Source organism: Caenorhabditis elegans, chromosome V (assembly GCF_000002985.6).
Source record: "Caenorhabditis elegans chromosome V".
Classification (NCBI taxonomy): Eukaryota; Metazoa; Nematoda; class Chromadorea; order Rhabditida; family Rhabditidae; genus Caenorhabditis; species Caenorhabditis elegans.
The window spans coordinates 4,679,080-4,701,201 of NC_003283.11; the positions used below are offsets into that span (position 1 = coordinate 4,679,080).

At 38.4% G+C, this 22,122-nt stretch overlaps 6 protein-coding genes across 9 annotated transcripts; 4 read left to right on the top strand and 2 right to left on the bottom strand.

Annotated features, from left to right (window-relative positions):
* Positions 1-2,890: 2,890 nt before the first annotated feature.
* On the top strand, positions 2,891-6,033 carry nssp-51 (Neuropeptide-Like Protein). 2 transcript variants are annotated; one of them, NM_001269118.2, is made up of 5 exons: positions 2,891-2,929; positions 4,810-4,903; positions 5,625-5,667; positions 5,710-5,797; positions 5,846-6,033. In NM_001269118.2, the coding sequence occupies exons 2-5, from the start codon at positions 4,849-4,851 to the stop codon at positions 5,879-5,881; spliced, it is 222 nt and encodes a 73-aa protein (NP_001256047.1). In that variant the 5' UTR covers positions 2,891-2,929; positions 4,810-4,848; the 3' UTR covers positions 5,882-6,033. The 2 variants fall into 2 exon arrangements, with proteins under 2 accessions (NP_001256047.1, NP_001379950.1); NM_001392501.1 differs by having other exon boundaries at positions 5,625-5,797; positions 5,846-6,031.
* A 1,990-nt stretch (positions 6,034-8,023) lies between these two features.
* Positions 8,024-8,820, top strand: taf-10 (Transcription initiation factor TFIID subunit 10). 2 transcript variants are annotated; one of them, NM_071859.5, is made up of 4 exons: positions 8,024-8,109; positions 8,152-8,219; positions 8,284-8,548; positions 8,605-8,820. In NM_071859.5, exons 1-4 carry the CDS (start codon positions 8,035-8,037, stop codon positions 8,734-8,736), a joined length of 540 nt encoding a protein of 179 aa, NP_504260.1. In that variant the 5' UTR covers positions 8,024-8,034; the 3' UTR covers positions 8,737-8,820. The 2 variants fall into 2 exon arrangements, with proteins under 2 accessions (NP_504260.1, NP_504261.1); NM_071860.7 differs by having other exon boundaries at positions 8,030-8,109; positions 8,161-8,219; positions 8,605-8,819.
* A 94-nt stretch (positions 8,821-8,914) lies between these two features.
* Positions 8,915-10,155, top strand: K03B4.2 (HUN domain-containing protein). The gene is made up of 2 exons (NM_001392502.1): positions 8,915-9,162; positions 9,578-10,155. The coding sequence occupies exons 1-2, from the start codon at positions 8,928-8,930 to the stop codon at positions 9,793-9,795; spliced, it is 453 nt and encodes a 150-aa protein (NP_001379949.1). The 5' UTR covers positions 8,915-8,927; the 3' UTR covers positions 9,796-10,155.
* Positions 10,156-10,250: 95 nt separating this feature from the next.
* On the top strand, positions 10,251-12,532 carry K03B4.1 (Seryl-tRNA synthetase). The gene is made up of 4 exons (NM_071862.6): positions 10,251-10,615; positions 10,984-11,235; positions 11,874-11,983; positions 12,037-12,532. The coding sequence occupies exons 1-4, from the start codon at positions 10,261-10,263 to the stop codon at positions 12,484-12,486; spliced, it is 1,167 nt and encodes a 388-aa protein (NP_504263.1). The 5' UTR covers positions 10,251-10,260; the 3' UTR covers positions 12,487-12,532.
* cpg-8 (Chondroitin proteoglycan 8) lies at positions 12,526-13,353 on the bottom strand (the record flags this gene model as incomplete). 2 transcript variants are annotated; one of them, NM_071863.8, is made up of 2 exons in its annotated part: positions 12,526-12,849; positions 13,159-13,353. In NM_071863.8, 2 exons carry the CDS (start codon positions 13,330-13,332, stop codon positions 12,676-12,678), a joined length of 348 nt encoding a protein of 115 aa, NP_504264.1. The 2 variants fall into 2 exon arrangements, with proteins under 2 accessions (NP_504264.1, NP_872155.1); NM_182355.5 differs by lacking the exon at positions 12,526-12,849 and having other exon boundaries at positions 13,033-13,332.
* A 2,539-nt stretch (positions 13,354-15,892) lies between these two features.
* On the bottom strand, positions 15,893-21,210 carry ZC266.1 (G-protein coupled receptors family 1 profile domain-containing protein; the record flags this gene model as incomplete). The annotated part of the gene is made up of 9 exons (NM_071865.3): positions 15,893-16,161; positions 17,244-17,505; positions 17,560-17,656; positions 17,703-17,799; positions 17,940-18,043; positions 18,098-18,173; positions 18,306-18,440; positions 20,037-20,190; positions 21,038-21,210. 9 exons carry the CDS (start codon positions 21,208-21,210, stop codon positions 16,069-16,071), a joined length of 1,191 nt encoding a protein of 396 aa, NP_504266.2. The 3' UTR covers positions 15,893-16,068.
* Positions 21,211-22,122: the final 912 nt, after the last annotated feature.

The window sequence follows — 22,122 nt, forward strand, 5'->3', positions numbered from 1 at the left end:
TCTGGCAAATTTAGTTTTTAAAGGAACTTTTTAATACAGGATTTTTCATTAATTTCGAAAACTTGTTCACAATTTTTCACAATTTAATTCTGAAAAAAAAATCATGTGAATTTTAACGTAACCTAACAAACTATGTATATCTGGTCTCCAAACCAGGAAAATTCAAACCGGAAATTGGAAAAGTTTGATTCAAATTGCCATAGGGGCTATTTGGTCCCAATGATGTCTATAGCTATTTCACAGAGATTCATCGAATATTCATTATTATTTGCTCAGAATTATTTATTTTTCGTGAATCCGAAGCGGTGTGAACATAAACCAAGGTAGTTTTCTGAGCTTCAACTACTCCAATTTTTAGTGAGATTTTATGATTTGTTCTCCAAAACTATATATTTTTGACACTTTTTTTGTAGTTTTTGCTTCTAAAACTAACCTAATAAATTATAGCTTTACCCTGAACTTTGATGTAAAATGAGTTTTGCTTAGAAACATACTATAAGCCAATTTATCAATTTAATCATGCCACGACCTGATATATGTCATTTTTCCCCCTTGAATTTTTCATGATCTCCAGTATTTAAAACATTGCAAAAAAGTCACGGACTCTTCGAAATGGTCAAAAAGCATCATCAAAGGTTTCGAAATTTTAAAATAGAGTTGTTTAGGGCTTCACCTAGTAGTACGAATACAAGACTTTTGAAATTTACATTTCCTAACTAAATTCTAAAAATTTGAAATTCAAATTGCAAAACAAGAATATGATGTTGTTGACGCCAAGAATTGGGTATTGAGGAAGTTATAAAATTTTATTAAAAAATTGAAAAAAAACCTGAAAATTGCAGATGAATTTTAGATGGTCTGGTGCTGACATTTCTTTATCTTGATGGAATATTTTCTGGAAGATCCAGCGGAAAATTCTTAATTTGAATTCGTTTTTTCAGCATTACAGGTTACGTAGGCAAGAAAAACTCTTTCCTACCCAAATTTGTTATTATTGAACTTATGGATTTGGTATTATAATTTCTGAAAATTCACTAATAAGCCTAATCCTAAGTCTATGCTAAAACGTAAGCCTGAGCCTACGCCTAAGCCGAAGCTTAAGCCTACGCCTAAGCCGAAGCTTAAGCCTAGCCTAAGAATGAGCCTAAGCTTAAGAATAAGCCTAAACCTACTCCTGAACCTAAGACTGAGCCTAGGCCTTAGCTAAGCCTACGCCTAAGCTTAAGCCTGAACCTAAGAGTAAGCCCAAGACTAAGATTCAGCTTAAGCTTATGCTCGAAGCCTAAGCCTAAGTCTAAGCCTAAGCCTAAGTCTGCGCCCGTACCTAAGCCTAAGCCTAGGCCTAAGCCCTAAAATAAATCTAACATAGTGAAAAAAAAATCTAACACAGTGGGATACGTGACTAATAAGGCATATGGTTTATTTTTCTGATCTATGTTTAATCTTCTTAAATTTAAAAATTAATGTCTTATTTTAAATTGTATTTTTACGAATTCGCCCAGCTCATCTGAGCTCATCCATGTTTTTGTTTTCTGTTTCGGTGAAATTATTATTTTTTACCTTTGCACAGCATTCACTTCACGTCATTCCAATGTTCTCTGCATTAAAAAAACGTTTTCTGAATTTCCTGTTTCAAATAAATAATTTCGAGTTCCAATTCCAATATATTCAAACTTCCGTTTCTTTGTTACCCCTTCCCAAGAACCAATTTCCGGAAGATGCTATATCCGGCAACAAAGGTAGCAATTTGTTGCGGAGGAGGCGGATAGGCTGGGTAAAAAGCGGAGCCATTTTCCTCTCATGTCACTTTGACATTTTTTCTGACATTTTCTGGAAAATCTGGAAAACAATATGAATCATATTACTTGAATGCTTCACATTTTATTGGTTGTCTGACAGCAAAACCGTAGTTGAATGAAGGGTACTTTTAAAATTCTTCAAGATCCAATTTCCAGCTCTTCAGACTTCTTGAGTTTCCAAGTACTTTTTCTGAAGTTCCAGAAATTTTCTAGACTTGTAATCAAGAAAATCTTGGACTACCCACTATATAAAATACGCACAAAAGTTTTCAAAAAATTCTTCGAATTTTTTTAATTTATAAGTATTTTAAAAATGTCAATTTCTAAGTTTTCAAATTTTTTTCTGAAAATCACATTTTTGGAAGTCGATATACCGAACATTCTGAACATTCTAGAGGTTCAATCCTGCAGTAAAGCTTTTTTTTAGAAATCTTGATAATGTGCCAGAATTTTGACCGAAATTTTTAAAAATCTAAACTCCACAGTACTCCAGTACCTTTACAGTACCCAAACGCAATCCCTTTGAAAACCACTATTTTTTTTCCAAAACTACCGTAATCCAGCAGTAACCCTACAGTACCTCTCCACTATCCCCTTAATACACAAAAACATTTGTTTTTAATGAACACAGTAACCATACAGTAACAAAAATTCTTCATGTTGCTCCCGTTGATCTATTTTTTCAAATAAAAAATTCTGCCATCATAAATATTCCTTTTTTTCACAGACAAAAAGATTTCAAATTTCAAATTCCCTGTGTGCCATTTCAGTCTATTCCAATTCATCGAGCACAACTAATCTCGTGCTCTTTTCCCCCTTCAAACCTATAAGGATACTCTAATCAAGATAATTATAGTGTAGTCGCAGGAAATTCGCAGAATTCGAACAAATAACCGCCTCTTCATTCGAATTTCTAATTTCACATTTCATAATTGTACAGCTTCTGGCCTTCTAGCTTTTTCGTAGGGTTTCGTTGCATAAAAAGGCGAGAAAACTTCGTTATAAGAGGCGGACGGGAATAAATTATGCGCTTGTTAGCCTGACTTGAGAACCGCCCATCACCACCAGACCTTTTAAGCCAGAAGCATTTTCAACTAGAATTCCACTAATTCCGTATATTTTATTCTAGGGTGAGTCTGGTAGGCTTCTCTAATCTTGTTACAGGGTTTCAGCATGGAATTGAAAGAGAAACAGAGTGATTCTGGGCAGTTATTCTGAAATTATTTTTGAATTTTTTTCAAAGTCTGGTGGTGATTGGGAATAGGGGGTTCAAATAAGTCCCGGTTAAAAAATCATTAATTTTTTTTGCTTCTTTTCGGTTTTCTTTTGAAATTATGGCTTTTTAGGTTATCAAACATGATCTATCATTTGGCGGTACTTTCAAAATTTTCGAGCCAACCTAAGTGCATTATTTCGGAGTGACCTTTTTCAGCCGTCTGCCCTAAATTTGTTACCGTGGCCGCCAAAGTTCTCAGGCCACGTGAGACGTCACATTTTCCTATAATCATGCCGAATACCTTTATCATCTGTAATTTGAACGTGTCGACTTCGTTATAACCTATTTCCGAATATTTTGAAAACATGCACTTCTTCCAATAATTTGTTTTCCATTTTTTTCAAGTTCAGAGCATGTTCTGGACAGAAAATAGTTTTTGAATAGGAGGAACTCCAACGAAAACAATTAATTTTCGATTAGATCTAGTATCTGAAAATAGTAGGCACAACATAGCCATCTCGTTTGCTTAGGGGCTTATTACGTAGCAGTATAAAGTTAGAGAATTCTTACATGTATGGATCCCTTTGGCAAACTTTTTTGCCTAAAAATTCCACAAAACATAGCAAATGGCCGGTTCGGCGATTTGCCGGAAATTTCCATTTACGGCAAAATGCCGATTTGCCGGAAATTTTTACAGGGACTTTTTTATAAGACGGAAACACTTAAAACTGTGTTTTTTTGAATTTTTTTCCGTTTTCTTTAGATATTTTCATAGAATTTGCTTACTTTTCAAAATAAATGTAGGATCATTCATAGGGTGCGTACAATTTTGCCGATTAAAACTGAAATTCTGAAAATTCCAAAAAAAAGGGCACTTTGCCGATTTTCCAATTTGCCGGAACAAATCGTTTGCCGCTTACCCCTGGTGTAAACACTATTTAATTTTTTATTCCTGCCCCCGAGTTTAACTTTGGCAACTTTTAAATCTGCTGTTTTGGGTTTTATCAAAAAAAATTTCAACTGACATAATTTTTATTATTTATGTTTCTAAAATTTTCTAGTTAATAATTTTTTGATTCTTTCCAAATGAACCGAGATATACGCTGCCAGAGTGGTATAGACCTAAAGTTTTGGGTCGCTGAAAATCACTTCAAGCAAAAATTCTCCAATTCCAAATTTTAATCACGACTCTTATAACAGTGCATTTTCCTTTAAAAATTTGAAATTCTGCAACCTTTAGAAATAAAAACCCACCCCTCCATCCCCCCTCCAACCTATAATTTTTGATCACAGGATTACCTAATCTCGACTCCGCCCATTCAATGGAGAAGCTTTATGTGATTCATTCGTACATTTATGCGTCTCAAAAGGGAATCACATCATAACCTGACTTACTCAGGAATCCTTAGAGATTTGGTGGCGGGGACTGATCAAGAATTAACGGGCGTTTTCTTTTTTTAGAATTCTAAATTTATAAAAGAGCATTGTTGACGTTTGACTAATAGACCGGATGCGTCCATTTCCATTTTTTTCAAAAAAAAAAAAAAGGATTTCTGAAACACTCGGCAAAGCGAACAACAACAATCTCATTAGCTGTACCACCACCACCACTGTCACCCACACACGTTTCATTTCCCAAGCCATTATACAATGTTCCTCCATTTCTCTCGTTTTCCTACTTCCTTGACTCATCCTATTTTCCGTCGCCCCAGACAGTCTTATCGCTAATTGGCTCACGTGCGTGTGCTCCCAAGAGCTTGTACACCCCAGCAGTTCAGTTTAAATACTCTTCAGAATCACTCGTTTCTCACTCAATTCTTGTGGTTGACAAAAATGCGCTTCCTCGCTGCTGCTCTTCTTCTCGTCGCCGTGCTCCTCGCTACTTTCGGTGAGTTTTTTTTCGGAAATTGCGATCTGAGAAATGATCGGAACTGTTTGGAAAAGAGAATGCGACTTTAAGTGATACAGTAACAGGTCTCGACACCAAATTATTTGGCACACAAGAGTGTGCGCCTTTAATGAGTACTGTAGCGTCCTAAAATATATTTTACTTACACTCCGATTATAATCCACATATAATAGAAAAAACACGCAAAATCGCAGAATGTGGCAAGCGATAGTAATCCATAAAAGCGCACACCCTAAGCCTGAGCCTAAGCCTAAGTCAAAGCCTAAGCCTAAGCCTAATCCTAAGCCTAGGCCTAAACTTTGGGGGATAAGCATAAGCCTAAGCAGAAGCCTAAGCCTAAGTTTAGATCTGAGTCTAAATCTAAGCCTAAGCCTGAGCCTAAGCCTAAGCCCGAGCCTAATCCTAAGCCTAAGTCTAAAATTTTGTGCAAAACTTTTCGCTCGCGTCGAAACCTGAGAACCATATCAGTTTGAAGAAAATAAAACAATAGCGGCCCAAAAATCAACACCAGATACAGTAATGCATAGTCTGCGTGGCGAGACCCAAGGGAGTAAGATATGGGGGAAAGTCTCATGTTAAGACGTCTATGTAATAATAATAATATCGGGAACTGGGTGTACTTAGCCAAAGTTGGCTCTCTAAAATGAAATCAAAGCTCTAAACGCCAAACAATGTCCCAATTCAAAACTCCACTTTTCAGATGTCACATCAGCCCAATCACGCATCGATCGCAGCGCCGCATGGTTTAAGCCGTTGCCCAACGTCCGTTCACCACAATATTCCAGGTCTCGGATCGGTGGATCTCGTCTTCTTCCACGTCGCATGTACCGTAGTCTTCCTCAAAATGACTATCAGGGAATGTGGGATAAACTAGTGCGTTTATAGAATGTGAAAGACTGGAACAATGTGATTTGTTTACAGATCGATACGGATGCACAGATGGATGCTGAAAATTAGAAATTCCTGCAGAAAGACTTGACCCGGTTTATCCCAATGATTAATTCCCACACGTCCATCTCGACTCAGATACTCTTGCAGATATGATAATCTCATCCTTCATGATACTAATTTTCCAGTTTTAATTTTGAATAAAGTGATTTTGTGTTAGACATCAGAGTTCCTTTTTTTCCCTAATTGCACGTTGTGACAGATTGTCTCATTTCTGTTTGATCTATGTAGATCTACAAAAAATGCGGGAGTCAAGACACGGAGATCTCAACTGATTTCGCACGATTAAGAACGTGCTGTCGTCAAATTTTTTTTTGGGAGAAATGTTCCCGCATTTTTTGTAGATCAAAGTATAATGGGACAGCCTGACACCAATTTGCAGAGCTGAGGCATGACGCAAGTATACTTATAGTCCTGCTAGATCGCAGAATCATGAAAATGACAGCTTTTGCACCAATTCTCGAAATATAATTATAGTTGCAAGAGAATTGTTTGACGTCACTGCACTTTTATTTTGAATTTTTTTTTCGAAAATTGATAATTTGCATTGAAAGCAGGGATGGGCGGCAAAAGATTTTTCCGGCAAATCGGCAAATTGCCGGATTCGAAAATGTCCGGCAAATCGGCAAATTGCCGTATTTGAAAATGCCCGGCAAATCGGCAAATTGTCTTATTTGAAAATGACCGGCAAATCGGCAAATGCCCGGAATCGAAAATGTCCGGCAAATCGGCAAATTCCCGGATTTGAAAATGTCCCGCAAATCGGCAAATTGCCGGATTCAAAAATGTCCGGCAAATCGGCAAATTGCCGATTTTCCGAATTTGCTGAAAAACGGCAATTGCCGAAAATTTTCGGCAAATTGTGGTTTTTCTTGAAAATTCGGCAAATCTGCAAAAATTTCCGGTTTGCCGATTTAAAAATAGATCCCTCTCAACACTTCCGCCAAATGGGTATCCGGCAAACGGCAAATGGTCGCTTTGCCAAAAAATGAAAATTTCCGGCAAATCGGCAAGCTGGCAAATTGCCGGAACCAAACATTTCCGGCAAATCGGCAAACCGACAATTTGCCGCCCACCCCTGATTGAAAGTACACTAAAAATCAAAATTCTAATCAATTAAAAATCTAAAATTTTCTAGTTAATAATTTTTTGATTCTTTCCAAATGAACCGAGATATACGCTGCCAGAGTGGTATAGACCTAAAGTTTTGGGTCGCTGAAAATCACAAGAGATAACGCGCTCCACGGCCAATTTAAAACGCCCCGCCCCTGAACCATGGGTCTCGTTAGGTATTTAGCGGTTTTTTCAAACTTTTTCAACTATTTTCGGGATTTTGGCAATTTTGAAGCATTTTTCGTTGTTTTTAAAGAATTTTCTGCCAAAACATTAACGATGTTTGAAAATTCACGTGAAATTGACCATTTGCTTTTTTTAAAATCAATTTTTACATTATAATTCATTGAAAATAACGGCAAATGCTTGAAAATTAGCGAAATTTACGCAACTAATCAAAAAAATTTGAATTTACGGTTTTGCCGCCGAATACCTAACGAGACCCGCGGGTTCGGGGGCGGAGCGTTTTTGGACAGTTTCTCTCTGCCCCTATAATACAGACTTTTTTTCTAAAATTTCCCTGAAATATTAATTTGGGAGCGTATTACAGCTACTTTACGAATTTGATGAAATATTCATGTTCTGATTTTTGAACCGCTAAAGTTGTCTAGAAACATTTGAATTAACGATGATTACCGGGAATTAAATAGTAAAAACTTTTTAAACTTTAATTTTTAAAACTAAATTAATTGAAGAATTAATTTTAATCAAAATTTTCAACGTGCGTTCGCCCAATTCTGTTTGATTTAGCCCTCTTATTACCAGAAAAGGGCCACGAAAGCGTTCACCAAAATTGTGTGCGCACGCATTACGAAAACGCGCGCCGCACATTGCAAGTGGGCGGAGCGCCGCACCACGAGACTTTTTTAAAGTTTAAACCCTCGTGCCGCTGCCATTGGTTTTTGGGGGAACTTTTTGAGCTTTTAAATACGAATTTTTATTGTAAAGATATGTTTAAACAAATTAGTAATAACTTTTCAACGAAATACTCGCTTTAAATTATCTTTCAACCTAAAAAAAATTCAAAAATTTCCCGAATTTCAGCAAAAATGAATGATCCAGAGCAATATGAGCCTTCTTCGTCGACAGAAAGCGTCCTGATGCCTCCACCCGCACTTCCACAGGTTTTTTATCGATTTAATTGATTAAAATTAACCGATTTAAAGTATTTTCAGCGGCCAGCAGCAGCTCCACAAGTTTACTCCACTCTTGAGCCATCTGTTCAAAATTTAAGGTTTGTTTTTGTTCAGGGTTAATGACATTATGACAAGACAAAAATTATTAACAAATAATTTCAGATCGTCGTTGCACAAGCCTCTCACCGGAAATCAGCAACAATTTGTGCAGAAAACGCTGGAAAATGTTCAGAAAAATCCATCGCAAGACGACACACACGAGTTCATCAATCAGCTCGCCGACTATCCGCCGACGATTCCCGATTCTGTAACATTGCACTTCTTGAAGTCTGCCGGTGTTGATGGATCGGATCCGCGAGTGACTAGAATGATCTCGCTGGCGGCTCAAAAACATGTTTCGGATATTATTCTTGACGCGATGACAAGTGTATGGTTTAGAATTTGCAAAAGAAAATCCAAGTTTTTTTACAAGAACAATTTCAGGCTCGTATGAAAGGTCTCGGACAGACGAAAAAAGGAACGAAAGACACAAAATACACGCTCACAGAGGAACTTCTCGATGAAATTCTCAAAGAATACGGACACCAGAACACTCGTCCACCATATCACACCTAATTTATAATATACCAACATGATACTCCTCAATGGGTTTTATAATGCTTTACATTTATTTTCCTGTTTTATGAATTTATGCCGTTTTCCTATATACCAATTATCCAAGTGGCTCTTTTTTGCCATTTTATGCTTCTCCTTTGTTTTAATTTTCAGTTCTATTTAACCCATTTTTCTCTAGAACACCCCCAACAATGCCAATGCCATTCACACGCGACGATGACTATGACAGTGATCCAGAAGTTCAGGCGGAGAAGGAAATGGCCAAGAAAGATCCAATCGGCTTTGCGATCGACTCGAGCTCGCTGACTTCGATGAAGAAGGCGGCGGCTGCGGCCGCGAAGGATCAGGTCTCCACAACTCCACCAAATCTAGTCATCGGAAGCAATGGAGGCGCCGGCACGATCGCAACCGTCCCCCGTTCCAAGTGTGGGTGCTGGAGCTCAAGCTCAAATGAAAGAAATTCGTGATGAAAAGTTCAAAATTTCGGCCAATTTTGACAACTTTTCCGAGTTGCAAAGCTCGGAAATTGACTTTGTTCGATTTATCATCCTTGTTTGCACATTCTGATAGTTTATCTCACATTATTTCGTTGATTAATGTGCATTTAAATTTAAAAATGACCAAAATGAGCTTCTATCGGCTTAAAAAATACTTTAATTAACGCAATACTCTGGGATAAACGACCAAAATATGCGATAAAGAATGATAATTTTAAAAAAAAGTCAGCTCGCTTTTTCGTTCGAAAAAAAAAGCGTGCGGTGGCTTGCGAAAAGCCGCGCGATAGGGAAAATGTCCTCCAAAACACTAACAGTTTTTTTTATCAAAAATCTCAAATTTTCAGCGCAAGACGAGATTGTAAAGAAGCAAAAGACTGCCGGCCAAAGCAAGGCTCTCAAGAAGCAACGCTCTCGCGGAATCTCGGGATGCTCTTCTCGCAAATACTCGGGATACGACGATGAAATGGATGAGGATTTCGGCGACGATGAAGACTACGACCACTACGGAGGCCAAGAGGTTTTCGACGAGGACGAAGAGGACACTTTTGTTGCGAAAAAGTGAATTCCCATGATGATGTCCCAGTGTCGCCGTTTCAATTGTTTAAATAATTTAATTTTAAAAAATTTTACCGTTAAACTCCTTGTTATAACTTTTTTGTGAAGTAGTATATGTGTACATTCACTCGCTGTAAATTTAATTTGCCTAGTTTCTTTTTCGTTTGTTTTTTTTCTGTTAATTTTTCACGTTTAATTTTCCACACACACACGGCTTTTTAGTTCGGATATTATTTCAATCCCCTGTTCCACACTTTTCCCCAGCGGTTCCATGTTTCTACCCCGATACTCTTTTTCAATTTTGCCCTAACTCCTTCCTTCACACACCAACTTATTCTCATTCTGTACATAAATTGATCGGCGCAAAACTTTTTTTCTGAGGCCTGAAAGTTAGAAAACTATCATTTGATTATCTAAAAATTATCTTAAAAAATCCAATAATTAAAAGCAAAAATGTTTAAGTCCCAGAGATATGATTCCCTACCGCCAACTAGTCAGAATGTCCCATCTGGCCGCCCGTTTCGTCGGCGGAGCAGATGTTCATGTTGTAGATCCACTAGTCGACTTGAGGAATGTCTTCGAGCAAACTGATCAGCTGAAAATTGCGTTGGAATGCAGAAATCTCACAGTAGACGTGGAAAAAGTGAAAAACGAATATGACGAATGGTTTGAAACCTATCAGAAATGGAAGCAAGCCGATAAAGAATCGATTTCCCAGCTGAAAAAAGAACTTCGAGCGAAAAAAGACGGTCTGCTAAATGCTCTCGCCCTTCCGAATCTTGTGCATCACGCCGGGAAGAAGCAAACTCCGCTATTAAAACCTTCAAGTAATTTATTGCGAATTTTGCAAAAAAAGGAGCGCATCGCACAGAAAAAGAGGCGGAGCGTAATTTTGCGACCCCGCGGCACGGTTTTCCACTATTTTTTTTGTTTTTTTTTTCAATAAAGTTTCGTTTTTACTGTGAATATTCATTCATCGATCCCTGCATTAATGCACGCATTTTGCAAAATTCAAAGATCGACAAATGAATTTTCACAGTAGTAACATCGAAAATTTATTGAAAAAAAGCAGAAAAAAATAGTGGAAAACCGTGCCACAGGGTTACGAAATGGCCACCGCCTCTTTTTCTGTGCGACGCGCTGCTTTTTGCAAAATTCACAGATCTTTCTCCATTTCACGAAAAAAAAAATTCAGAACACGCTCAATACCTCGCACAGCAGGGATTAATGCGAATTGACAAGCAAAACCACGTGGTTCATCTCGTCGGCTACCCTGTCGTAGTGCAGAAAATGATTCGCGAGCAGCTGGTAGATCTATTTCCAGGATGTCAGCCGATATCACCTTCTTATTTCGCTCGGGCCGCAATTCTCGAAGCTCTGAATATTGATCAATCCACGTGTATCCCGTTTACAGATGACTCGAGCCATTTTCCGCTGACCTATTTGGGTAAAAACGAAATATTATGTGGTGCAAACGCGCTCCACGGCCAAATTAAAATGCTCCGCCCAAAAAACGCTGGGTCTCGTTAGGTATTGGCGGGAAAATCCAGGAATTCGAATTTTTCAATTATTTTTGCCAATTTCATCAGTTTTTGAGCATTTTTCAGTTTTTTCTTTCAAGAAACAACTAAAATTTTCAATTTTCCGGAAATCGAAAAATCTATTTAAAAAATGTTTTTAATTTAATGTTGAGAGGAAAAAATCATAAGAAAACATAATTTTATTCTAAAAAAAAAGAAAAATGCTCAACGTTTTGAGAAAATTTCCAAAAATCGAGTTTTTTTCTAGAAAATTGAAATTAAATGTTTAGAAAAATGGCAAAAAAAACAAGAAGACGTAATTTTTTTCTAAAAAATTTTAAGCAAGTTAGCAAAAAAAATTTTTAAAAATCGAACATAATATATCGTTAAAAACAACAAAAAAAATTAGAAAAAAAAACGAAAAATCGTTGAATACGTTTGAATTTCTGGTTTTGCGGGGTTACCTAACGAGACTCAACGCCTATGGGCGGGGCATTTTCATTTGCCCGTGGAGCGCGCTTTCACCTAAATTTCAATTTCAAAATTAAAATTTATGATTTTTCAGTTGGAAACTCACTTCCTGCTATAACTTCTCCATTCCTAAAGACGTCATTCGGCGAGAAAAATGAATGGCCAATTAGTGTTCAGTGCACAGGTGCAAGCTATACGGAAAAGGTTGAAATTTAATTAATTTTTTTTTATTGAATAAAAATTTGTATATTTTTCAGAAAAACCAAGTTGATCTTGGCAACGCGCGACAGCGGATGAAGCATTGTGCGTTGTGGATGAGCAAATCAGCCGAAGAGCTTGAAGGAATCATAAACGACGCAAATGTTCGAGTCGGAGCATATTTGGACGAGGGGCTTGATCTAGAAGTCAAAGTTCGAGAAGTTCGTGGTAGCGAGCTGAAAAACTATGAATCGCAGGCGTTCGTTGTGGAGAATCGAGGACTTTCATTGTCGAGGATCTCAAGGATTGGGGATTATGTATCGAAACGGCTCAATATTCAATACTCGGGTAGCCCGGCAACTGAAAAATCTGAAAAATCTGATGGATTCGTTCAAATGGTATACGTCGAGACTGATATTGATCGAATTCTTGCTCGACTCGTTGACGACCTTATTGAAGGAAAGGAGCCGCCAAAGTACATCCGAGATGCCATTAAGAAGAGCTTTTGAATATCTAGATTTTTGTATTTTTTACATAAATAAATATGTAGATCATAATAATTTATTAGAAATTTGTTTGCTTTGAGCAAAAAAAATTGAAAGAACGTGAAGAGAAAGAACAGAAGTTGGGTGTAAATTGTTTAAATACTCCGAAATATGTACAGATCATTGGATTTTAGGGATCTTGGCGGCGGTAATTTACTCATCGGATCCAGAGCCGGATCCTTCGGCATCGACGGAACGAACAAATCTGACTGGAACTGAAGTCACTTCGGCGGCGCCGGATCCTTCCCCGGAAGCTTCCTCGTCAACATCCCGAACCACACGACGGAGCTGCTCTTCGGCAGGGCTCTCACCAGATCCTGAGCCATCCTGAAAATGATAGAATTGAGAATGTAGCGGCTCAAACTTAGAATGTATTTTAATTTTCGCCTTTTTTCCGTAGCTTTTAGAACTGACTAAAAATATAAATAAGATGAAAAATCACGCGTTTTGGCAGAAAAAAGGAAGAAAAAATCAGTTTTTTGAGCCGCTCCGCTCGCCGCTGCGTCGCGGTCATGGCCGCGGCCGAAGTTCGTAGCCAGACCGCCGGAAAAATTTGGATTTTTTTTTTGTTTTTAAAGCAAAACTGAAAAACTGAAAAATCGGCCAGGCCTGTGAGCCTGAAAGTCCGAAACTCACAGTAACGGTAGTCTTGGCATCGTCCTTCTCATCCGAATCACTGCTACTGTCGGAAGCATCACGAGTCGTACGACGAACCGCCAGGAGTTGCTCCTCCGGGACAACTTCATCGCGGAAGATGTTGAAGGCGACGGTGACGGAGACGAGAAGAGCGAGAAGGATGAACGGGCGCATTTTTGTTGTTAGTGGAGTGTCTGAAATGATATTAATATTACTATTCGCTGAGTCATCCAGGAAAAAGGCGGAGTTGAATAGGAGCATGAAAAAAAGGTGCGCACGCAAAAAAAAACGAAGAAAATGCGCAGTTTTGGAAGAAAAAGAGAAAAAAAAGCAGGAAAAGGTCAGCAAATAAACAGTGTCGCAAACATTTTTTGCATTTTTTTTCTCTCAAAAGAGCAAACATAAGTGCGGGGAGAGTGACCAGAAACTGATGAGATTGTGCGTGGATTCGCGAGCATTTTATACAATCTCGTGGGACAAGAAAAAACTGGCTAAAAGAGTAGATCAAATTAGAATGTTGCGGGTCTATTTGGACATCTGCCGTATTTATTACTATTCATTGTTTAAGGGGGGAAAAGGGGCAAAGAACGCACGGTTTACATGGATTTTTAGCACAATCGATGATGATGGTCAATATGGGTCTGTGGGAAGTGGAGCGGTGTGGACAGGCCGTTTTATTAGTATTTTTGGCGAAAAAATCGGAATTTTAGACAAAAGAGCTTATTCATCCGCAAAACAGAGATTATGGCTGTTTTTTGGTTTGTAAATCTATGTAAAATGCATTTATGGACCTCTAATTATCTGTTCTGAAATAAAAATGCAGAAAAATTATCCAGAATCATTTTAAAAAAATGAAAAACGGTCTGAAATGTCATTTTAATATTTTATTAAAATTAAATTCACTGTCCGAGAGGAGTACACGGCCTAGAACCCCAAAATCTCAAATCTGCGCGAGATTCAAATTTTATGTACAAAAATGTTGATTTTCGAAGCTTTAATGGCCGATTAAAACATTTTTCGAATTTAAATTTAAAATTAACTTCCACCAATTTCTGTGGATTTTCAAGATCCCTCTCGCACACAAAAACAACAGGCTTGAACTTGAGCAAAAGAGTACGAAAGCAATTAGACAACTGTCAGTTGTTGCTTTCTCTATCACTTGGGAAAAAAATGTACAAAGATCACTGAATTTGAAAAGTCCAGTGTATTTACAATTAGCACGTGGTTTTGAGAGAGGCAGATGCACTTGCAGAATGATTATTTTTGCGAAATTCCAGAGGCTTTCAAGGGAGCCGAATTAAGGTCTCGCAGCGCGAATTTTTTGAATTTTGTTGGTTGAAAAAATCTTTTGCGTATGCACCTTTAATATTACGCAGTCTTCGAAATCTTACTCGTTGTCCTAGTAATTATTATTACCGAGACGCGAAATTTTGGTAATTTTTGCGCCAAGAATACGCTCCCAGGTCTCGACACGACAAATTTTTGTTAAATGCGAGAAGTGTGTGCGCCTTAAAAGAGTACTGTACTTTAGTTTCAAACGTTAAAAAAAAAGTTATTTTCTCGATTTTTAGAAATTTTAGGTGAGTTTCATGCAAAAATATGAATGAAAAATCGATGAAAATTCCGCAGCAATAAAAGTTTGAAGTTACAGTACCCTTTGAAGGCGCACACCTTTTTGCATTTAAACAAACATCTTTCGTGTCGAGACCGGGTACCGTAATTTTGGCGCCAAAATTGCCGACTTCATAAAGCCATGAAAAACTAGAATTCTAGCATGAAAATTAGGATATCAAGATTTTTTTAGAAGACGAACATAATTCCACGCAAATTTTGAAAAGCCATCTCAAAAAGGAACTCTCACGTTGTGCCAGGCTGTCCCATTACAGTTTGATCTACAAAAAAATGCGGGAATTTTCTGCCCAAAAGAATGTGACGTCAGCACGTTCTCAAAATCAGTTGAGAACTCTGCGTCTCTTCTCCCGCATTTTTTGTAGATCTACGTAGATCAAACCGAAATAGGACACTCTGACACCAAGTGGCGTGGTGCCAGAAAGTCCCATTTCGGTTTGATCTACGTAGAGAATTGCGGGAATTTAGACGCAGACTTCTCAACTAATTTAGCATCATTAAGAACGTGCTGACGTCACTTTTTGAAAAAAATCCCGCATTTTTTTGTAGATCAACCCGTAATGGGACAGCCTGACGCCAGTTTACTCTATAGCATCTAGATTTGGCACAGCGAGTGCTTGCCGCACTGGCTGAGAAATTTCCATTTCCATATTCCGGAATAAAATGAAAGATGCTCGTGGTGGGGGGACACACACGTCGAAGATGATGAATGGGGTGGGGGTATGAAGCAAGCAAAATGAAACAATGAGTTCTCCTTCTTCTCGCCTCGCCCTTCTCGTCGTCTTATCTAGAAGATCAATCAAGACAATTGATACGATCTCGTGCTTCCAAACCCCCATCCCACCCATTCCCCCGCCCCTTGATTCCAGAAAGTATAGTGACCCCGGAGGGAGGTTGTGAGACAAGATATGTCATATGATGAATTCTTCGGATAAAGGATAGAATTCCAAAAAATTCACGTGAACGAGAGATCAACTGAAATTCAAGAGATCCAGGCTGCTAGTCAGCAACCCAAAATCTTAAAGTCATGCGGGAGGATCCCACGTTTTGTCGTCGGAGCCCCCGGTGTCATGTCATGAGTCGCAAAGATTAATTGCTTCCGAAAAAACTCGAGAGATGATTCATTGAACTTTAAACGAAGATAATAACAACACAAGTACACACTGGACAAATTGGCAGACTGGGGGGAGATCACAGGAAATGGAACACCGAGAAATTGAGTAACAATGGGAAGGAAAATAATTGAATTAAGTAGAAGAGAAAAACATATGTAATTAGAAACTAGTCGGTGCGTGTTGTTTCGAATGTGCTTCTTGCTGATTTTCGACTGGCTCGTGGAGTTAACCCGACGGCGGTGAGCTGGGTACTTGGGATCTGGAAAATTGAATTATATACAGTGAGTTAAAAGGCAACGATTAAGAGGGAATACTATTGGAATTTTGTTTGCTGGATATTCAGGTTCAATTTTCTGTAGCGGCTTGATCTACGTTGATCTACAAAAAATGCGGGAGAAGTGACGCAGAGTTCTAAACTGATTTCGCATGATTAAGAACGTGCTGACGTCACATTTTTTGGGCAAAAAACCCGCATTTTTTATAGATCAAACTGCCTGGCACCACGTTTGTGGGACACCAGTAAAAAGGCGTGTAAGTTTCCCGCCATTTTCGGAGGTCAAACTGAGAGGAGTCCACTTGAATAACCTGGCATGCACCACGGGTGTTCAGGTAGACCCCCGCGCTGAAATTTTCTGCCTTGGTAAATGGGACATCAGCTGAAAAGCCTGCGTCTAAGTTCCCGCATTTTTCGTAGATCAAGCCGAAATGGGACACTCTGACACAGGGGGCAAACGGTTTTTCCGGCAGATTGCCGGAATTGAAAATATCCGGCAAATCGGCAATTTGCTGGAATTGTAATTTCCAGTAAATCGGCAGATCTGCAAATTGCCCGAATTGTATTTTCCAGCAAATCGGCAAACCGGAATATTGCCAATTTGCCAAATTTGCCGGAAAAACCGCAATTGTCGAAAATGGGAATTTCTGGCAAATCGGCATACCGGCAACTTGCCGACAATAGAATTTTCCGGCAAATCGGTGAATTGCTGAATATTAGATTTTCCGGCAAATCGGCAAACCGGCAATTTTTTGCCGATTGGTCGAGTTTGTCGACAAAAAAAATTGCCGCCCACCCCTGCTCTGGCACCACTTTGCCCGGTGGCACATCTGAGCGCCGGGGTAAAGCTTTTGCGAAAGTTTGTTGGGTCAGAGTTTGTTGAGATAATTTGCATTAGAACATTAAAATTTTGGTAAGACTAGGTCAAACTTTGAGTGAGTGGTCAGAGGTAAAAATATTTAAAGAGAGCTCAAAGAGATCAAATCTGGAAACTATTTGTTCAGCTGCGACTTACTGAAGGTGAATTTTTTTTGTAAAAAAAATTTTGAATCAAAATCGTGACTCACCGTATATTTCCGTTTCGGCGTGTCATAAATAATGCAAATCAGGTAGAGAGCATTCAGCGCAAACTGTGCGAAATACATGATTTGCGACACTTCTTCCAACCGTTCATACGTTTCCGCCCATTCCTCGGTCACTGGCTCATTTGACAACGAGAGATAGAGCCGTAGCAGATATGATGGTAGATTCATTGACAAGTCGAAGATTGTGATGCAGAGACAGCGTCGAAGGACTCGTAAATATTGACGTCGTTTTGATCTGGAATAGCTGAAAAATAATGAAATAGAGCTAGCTCAGCTAGGTATGAAAACCGCGACATACCTGGAAGAGCTGGAAATCGTCACCTCTCCATTTGAAGTTCTAGACTTGCTGATTGTCACATTTGCAGATGAAAACTTTTTGAGGCTCGAGTCAGGAGCTGCAAAATTAGATTTATCACATGCTCAGGACCCATAGTAACTCACATGGACACCCTTCCGAGTAGACACTAAGCTTCTGCTTGGCAGCTTTAACACTACGCTTCGGACCACCAGAGAATCTCCACGTTCGGCACAGGATGACCTGAAAATAGATGGAAGTTCCAGAATCACTTGAAAGTATTCAGAATCTCCTGAAGGAGTAAAAAAAAATCATTTTAGCTTCAGTGCTCACCAGACTGCTCCAGTCCTTCCACCAAGTCATTTGTTCCCGTTTTGACCCACCTTCAAGTCCAGCACCGTTATTATAATTACGGGAAGAAAGTAGGAGGTGAAGATCTCAAAAATCTGAAGGTGTCTGCTGATCTCCGTGTCAGGCCCGCCGCACGCTGTAAACATCCGTACTTGCTATACGGGTGGTCCCTTCCTCCTTTCTCGCTCACCTTTATAAGTTGTGTCGTATTCAATGTCCCACAACACCCAAACTTCCGTCACACAACAGAAAATGGCGACGCCGAGCTGAATGGGATAGAGATATTAGATTCAGTTTCAGATGTTAGAATATATTCGAGGAGGACAAAAAGGTAAGTGCAAAATCGAATTTCCGCACGAGAAGACCCCCTTTTCTCATTTTTCAAAAGGGCTACTCACCACTGCCAGACGCGGTTCCTTATTGAGTTTGAGGTGTGTGTACGGGCGGTAAACCGCCACGTATCGGACCGCCGAGAGCACCAGCCAACACCAGATGGAGAAGGATGAGGTCGTGTGCATCACGAACACGCTCAGCTGAAAATTGATTTAATTTACGGGGGAGAAAAGGAACAGGGAGAATCGGTTCAGTGGGGAGAGAGGAATGAAAAGAACATTGTTACTTTGAGCATTTGACACATTGGAAAATCAAAGTTCACAATAGAAAATTAGTAATATCATGCAGACGACCCCTTGTGACGTCACACTTAACGTTTTTCAAATTCCATATAGGACACCGCAGATTGTCAAAAAACCAGTGTTATTAGAAAACCTCGGCCACCAATTTTTTTGGTAATGTACATACAAAATGTTAATTTTAGTATGATAATCTAACTTTTTGGACAAAAAATTATTATAGAATGTAGGTAAATGTTTGGCCAACCTGAAAGTATTATTTAGTTTCATTGAAAATTGAAAAAATATCTCGAATAGCGTCTGAAGGTTACCGTTTGTCGAAAAAACTTTAATTGGAAAAATTTAATTTAAGCTATCAACAGCAACTTTCTGGCCCAATGTCAGGTCTTTGTTTTTTAATTTTTCAACAAAACTGAGTATACTTTTTAGGTTGAACGAACATTTTCCTACATTTCTATTAAAAAAAGTGGGTTCAAAAAATTAAATTATCATACTGATATCATATTTTTCGGCACAGCTCTCTTCTATATATTCACACATTTTCCAGCGTATGTGTCCTCCCTATGCCTGCCTACCTACACGCCTGCCTGGTGCCTCGTTGTCCCCACGGGTGCATGTAGGCACTGGGTAGGCCTAGGCCGCCTTAATGGTTTGGAAAATTTGGTCAGATTTGAAATTGCATGACTGTAATGTCTAATGAGGTGCATTTTTGTTCCTACTAGGATTGGGAGAAACGTACGTGGTGTCAGAGTGTTTCATTTCAGCTTGATCTACGTAGATCTACTAAAAATGCATGAGAAGAGACGTAGAGTTCTCAACTGGTTAAGAACGTGCTGACGTCACATTTTTTTGTGCAAAGAATTCCCGCATTTTGTGTAGATCAAACAATGATGGACAGCCTGGCACCACGTGGAAAAAAGGGCAGAAAAGGGGCAAAAAATTACAAAAATGCATTTGGATAACCCCATGACCAAAAAAAATAGATGGGCTTTTAAGTGAGCTAATCTTTTCTCTCAAACTTTGCATAATACTCCTCCATTTTGCAATATTTTTTGCTATTCCAAAATTTCTGAAAATTTAGATTTTCCACATAATCCCAGCTTAACTATTTTTTTTCTAATTTTTGGTGAACATTTGGATTTATCAGTCAAATTATCATCACCATAAGGATTCTTTAAAGATTCATTTCATCTTCAAATATTATCTCCGATATGCTCTTATCAGTCTTATCTCCGATTGAATATATATTGAATATATACGTCACTATCTCCATATTTTCAACACATCACACAACACAGCCCCTTCGCACTTCCTTCTGGGGGTTTTCAAACCTATTCACACATTCTTTTTCATCTAGCTAATGAATGTTTTGTGGGTTTACAATTCTCTCTACTGCGCGGCGCTGCTGCTTCTTCTCTGTGTTTTCCAAATTCGAATGCAATATATTCCGAGACAAGAATTGATTAATGAATAGTGGAAGGATTCACACATACAAACCTTGCAGACAAATGTCAAAACGTATGGATGGTCTTCGAGTCCGAAGAATCTGAGGCATAGAAGTGAGAGCAAGGAGAATAGGCATATTGTGTCAGCAGCCGCCATAGTGCTCAGAAGGAATAGGGATGACCTTGTGGTGGATGATGTTCTGGATCTGAAATTAGATGTTTGGATGGGTAGAATTGTAAATTTGGAATGTTTGTGGTTGGTGTAAAAGCTAAAGTTGCGTAAAATGTTTTGGAAAAGGTTTAAAGCAATTTTAAAGGTGTTGGGTGTAGTACCGAAATCTGAGATTTTTCTTTTTTAGACCAAAAATCGCCTAAAACTACCGAATTTTTTAATGAGACGCTTTGAAAATTCCCCAAAAAAGTAAAAAAAAGGGTTTATTTTCAGCTAAAATCTCAAATGATGACAATTTAAAATATCGTATGTAATAATTCAAAACATTTCGCAAGTTTATGAGTATTTCCAAACACAATTTTCAAAAGAACGAAACTATTACGGATATGATTAAAAGTACATATATTCACGTACATAGGTGCAAAACTGCCTGCCTGCCTAGGGCCTACTGTTAGATTTTTTTTGAAAAGTTTAATTACAGGCAAAAATGGTGAGAACTTGGTTTCTATCATCATATCTTAGTTTTGGAAATCGTCCAAAAAATTTTTTCTGGCTATTCACCAAAACATTGAAAATTTAAAAAAATCTGAAAGTAGAAGTCCTATTAATCTACTCCCTTCAAAAGCCAAAAAAACAAAGTTTACATCAAAATGTAGCGAATAGGCAGTAGGTAGCCGCGTAGGCAGGTACGAGGTAGGCACGTAGGTCAGAAAATTCTACCTACGACATGGATTACAACAAATTTTTGAACTTGAAAAATTTGGAAATCGCAAAAATTAAAAAATTAAAATTTGGCTCATTTAGAAATTGCCCAAGCCTGAAACTGCTAAAAAATTCAAAACGCCGAAAACTCTAAAATTAAAACTGAAATCCCAACTTACGATGTAAACTTTCTCCTGAGCAATAGTCCTAAATTAAATATAATTCCGAGCACTGAAATTGCCGCAAGGATCATCCAGAATTTTATGATTTTCTTTGGTTTTGCAGGCCCTCCATATTCCCCATCCGCCTCTAACTGTTCCAACATTGTGGTGGAATTTGTGTCAAATGACATCTGAAATTTTGCAATGTTAGAGGTCGTAGGAAAACAAGCCGACAGAAAAAATATGGAGCCCTAAAAAGTGATGAGGTTTTCTTTTTCCAGAAAATTAATGTACTGCGGGGGGTGTGGTCAAAATGACATGAATAGTATTGTGAGAAGAGGAGACAGAAACAAAAGCACAAATTGACGGGAGGCTTCTCATTAGTGGAAGAGCAGGAAAAAAAAAAGAAGACGAGACAATTTAAGAAAAATAAGAAGAAGCCGTTGGATAAAAGTAGAACACAGAGGAAATAGGCTCTGAAAAAAATTCGAGTTTCTCCTCTACTAATGACCTAAACTTTCAACTATTTTAACTAACTTTTGGTCCAAGACAAGGTCATAGACAAACCGATGACCCAATTTCCGGAAATGATGGGATAAGCTGTGCCGGCGGCTTAAAGTCTGGGTCCGGAACTTGGGGAAAAAAGAGGAAATCAGAAGATTACCGCCAGGAAAATGAATGAGTAATCGCGACAATTGACCTAAACAGAAGAAAGAGTGTAGTTATTTTGTTTACCAAAAATGCCAAAACAATGTTGTAGTTGTACTTCCAGGAATATTCTGAACAGAAACTGGAGAGGGACAAAATGGAATGGGGTCTAGACGCGAATGTAATATAGTTTGTGCAACTCCTGGAAATGGAGTGTTTCTGGCACGCTGAGGAAATGATCGAGCTTGGCACTTTTATTCAGTAGAATATTTGAGAGTTCGAAGTTCACGAAGATTATAGGGAAACAGTAAAATAATATTTTTAAAAAAATAGGGAAACAGTAAAATATAAGCTATATTAAATCACGAAAACGCCCACCTATATAATTGTACAAATCAGAATAAAAAACGTTTTTGAAGCATCAATTTCCAACTGGGCACGCTCGAAATATACAT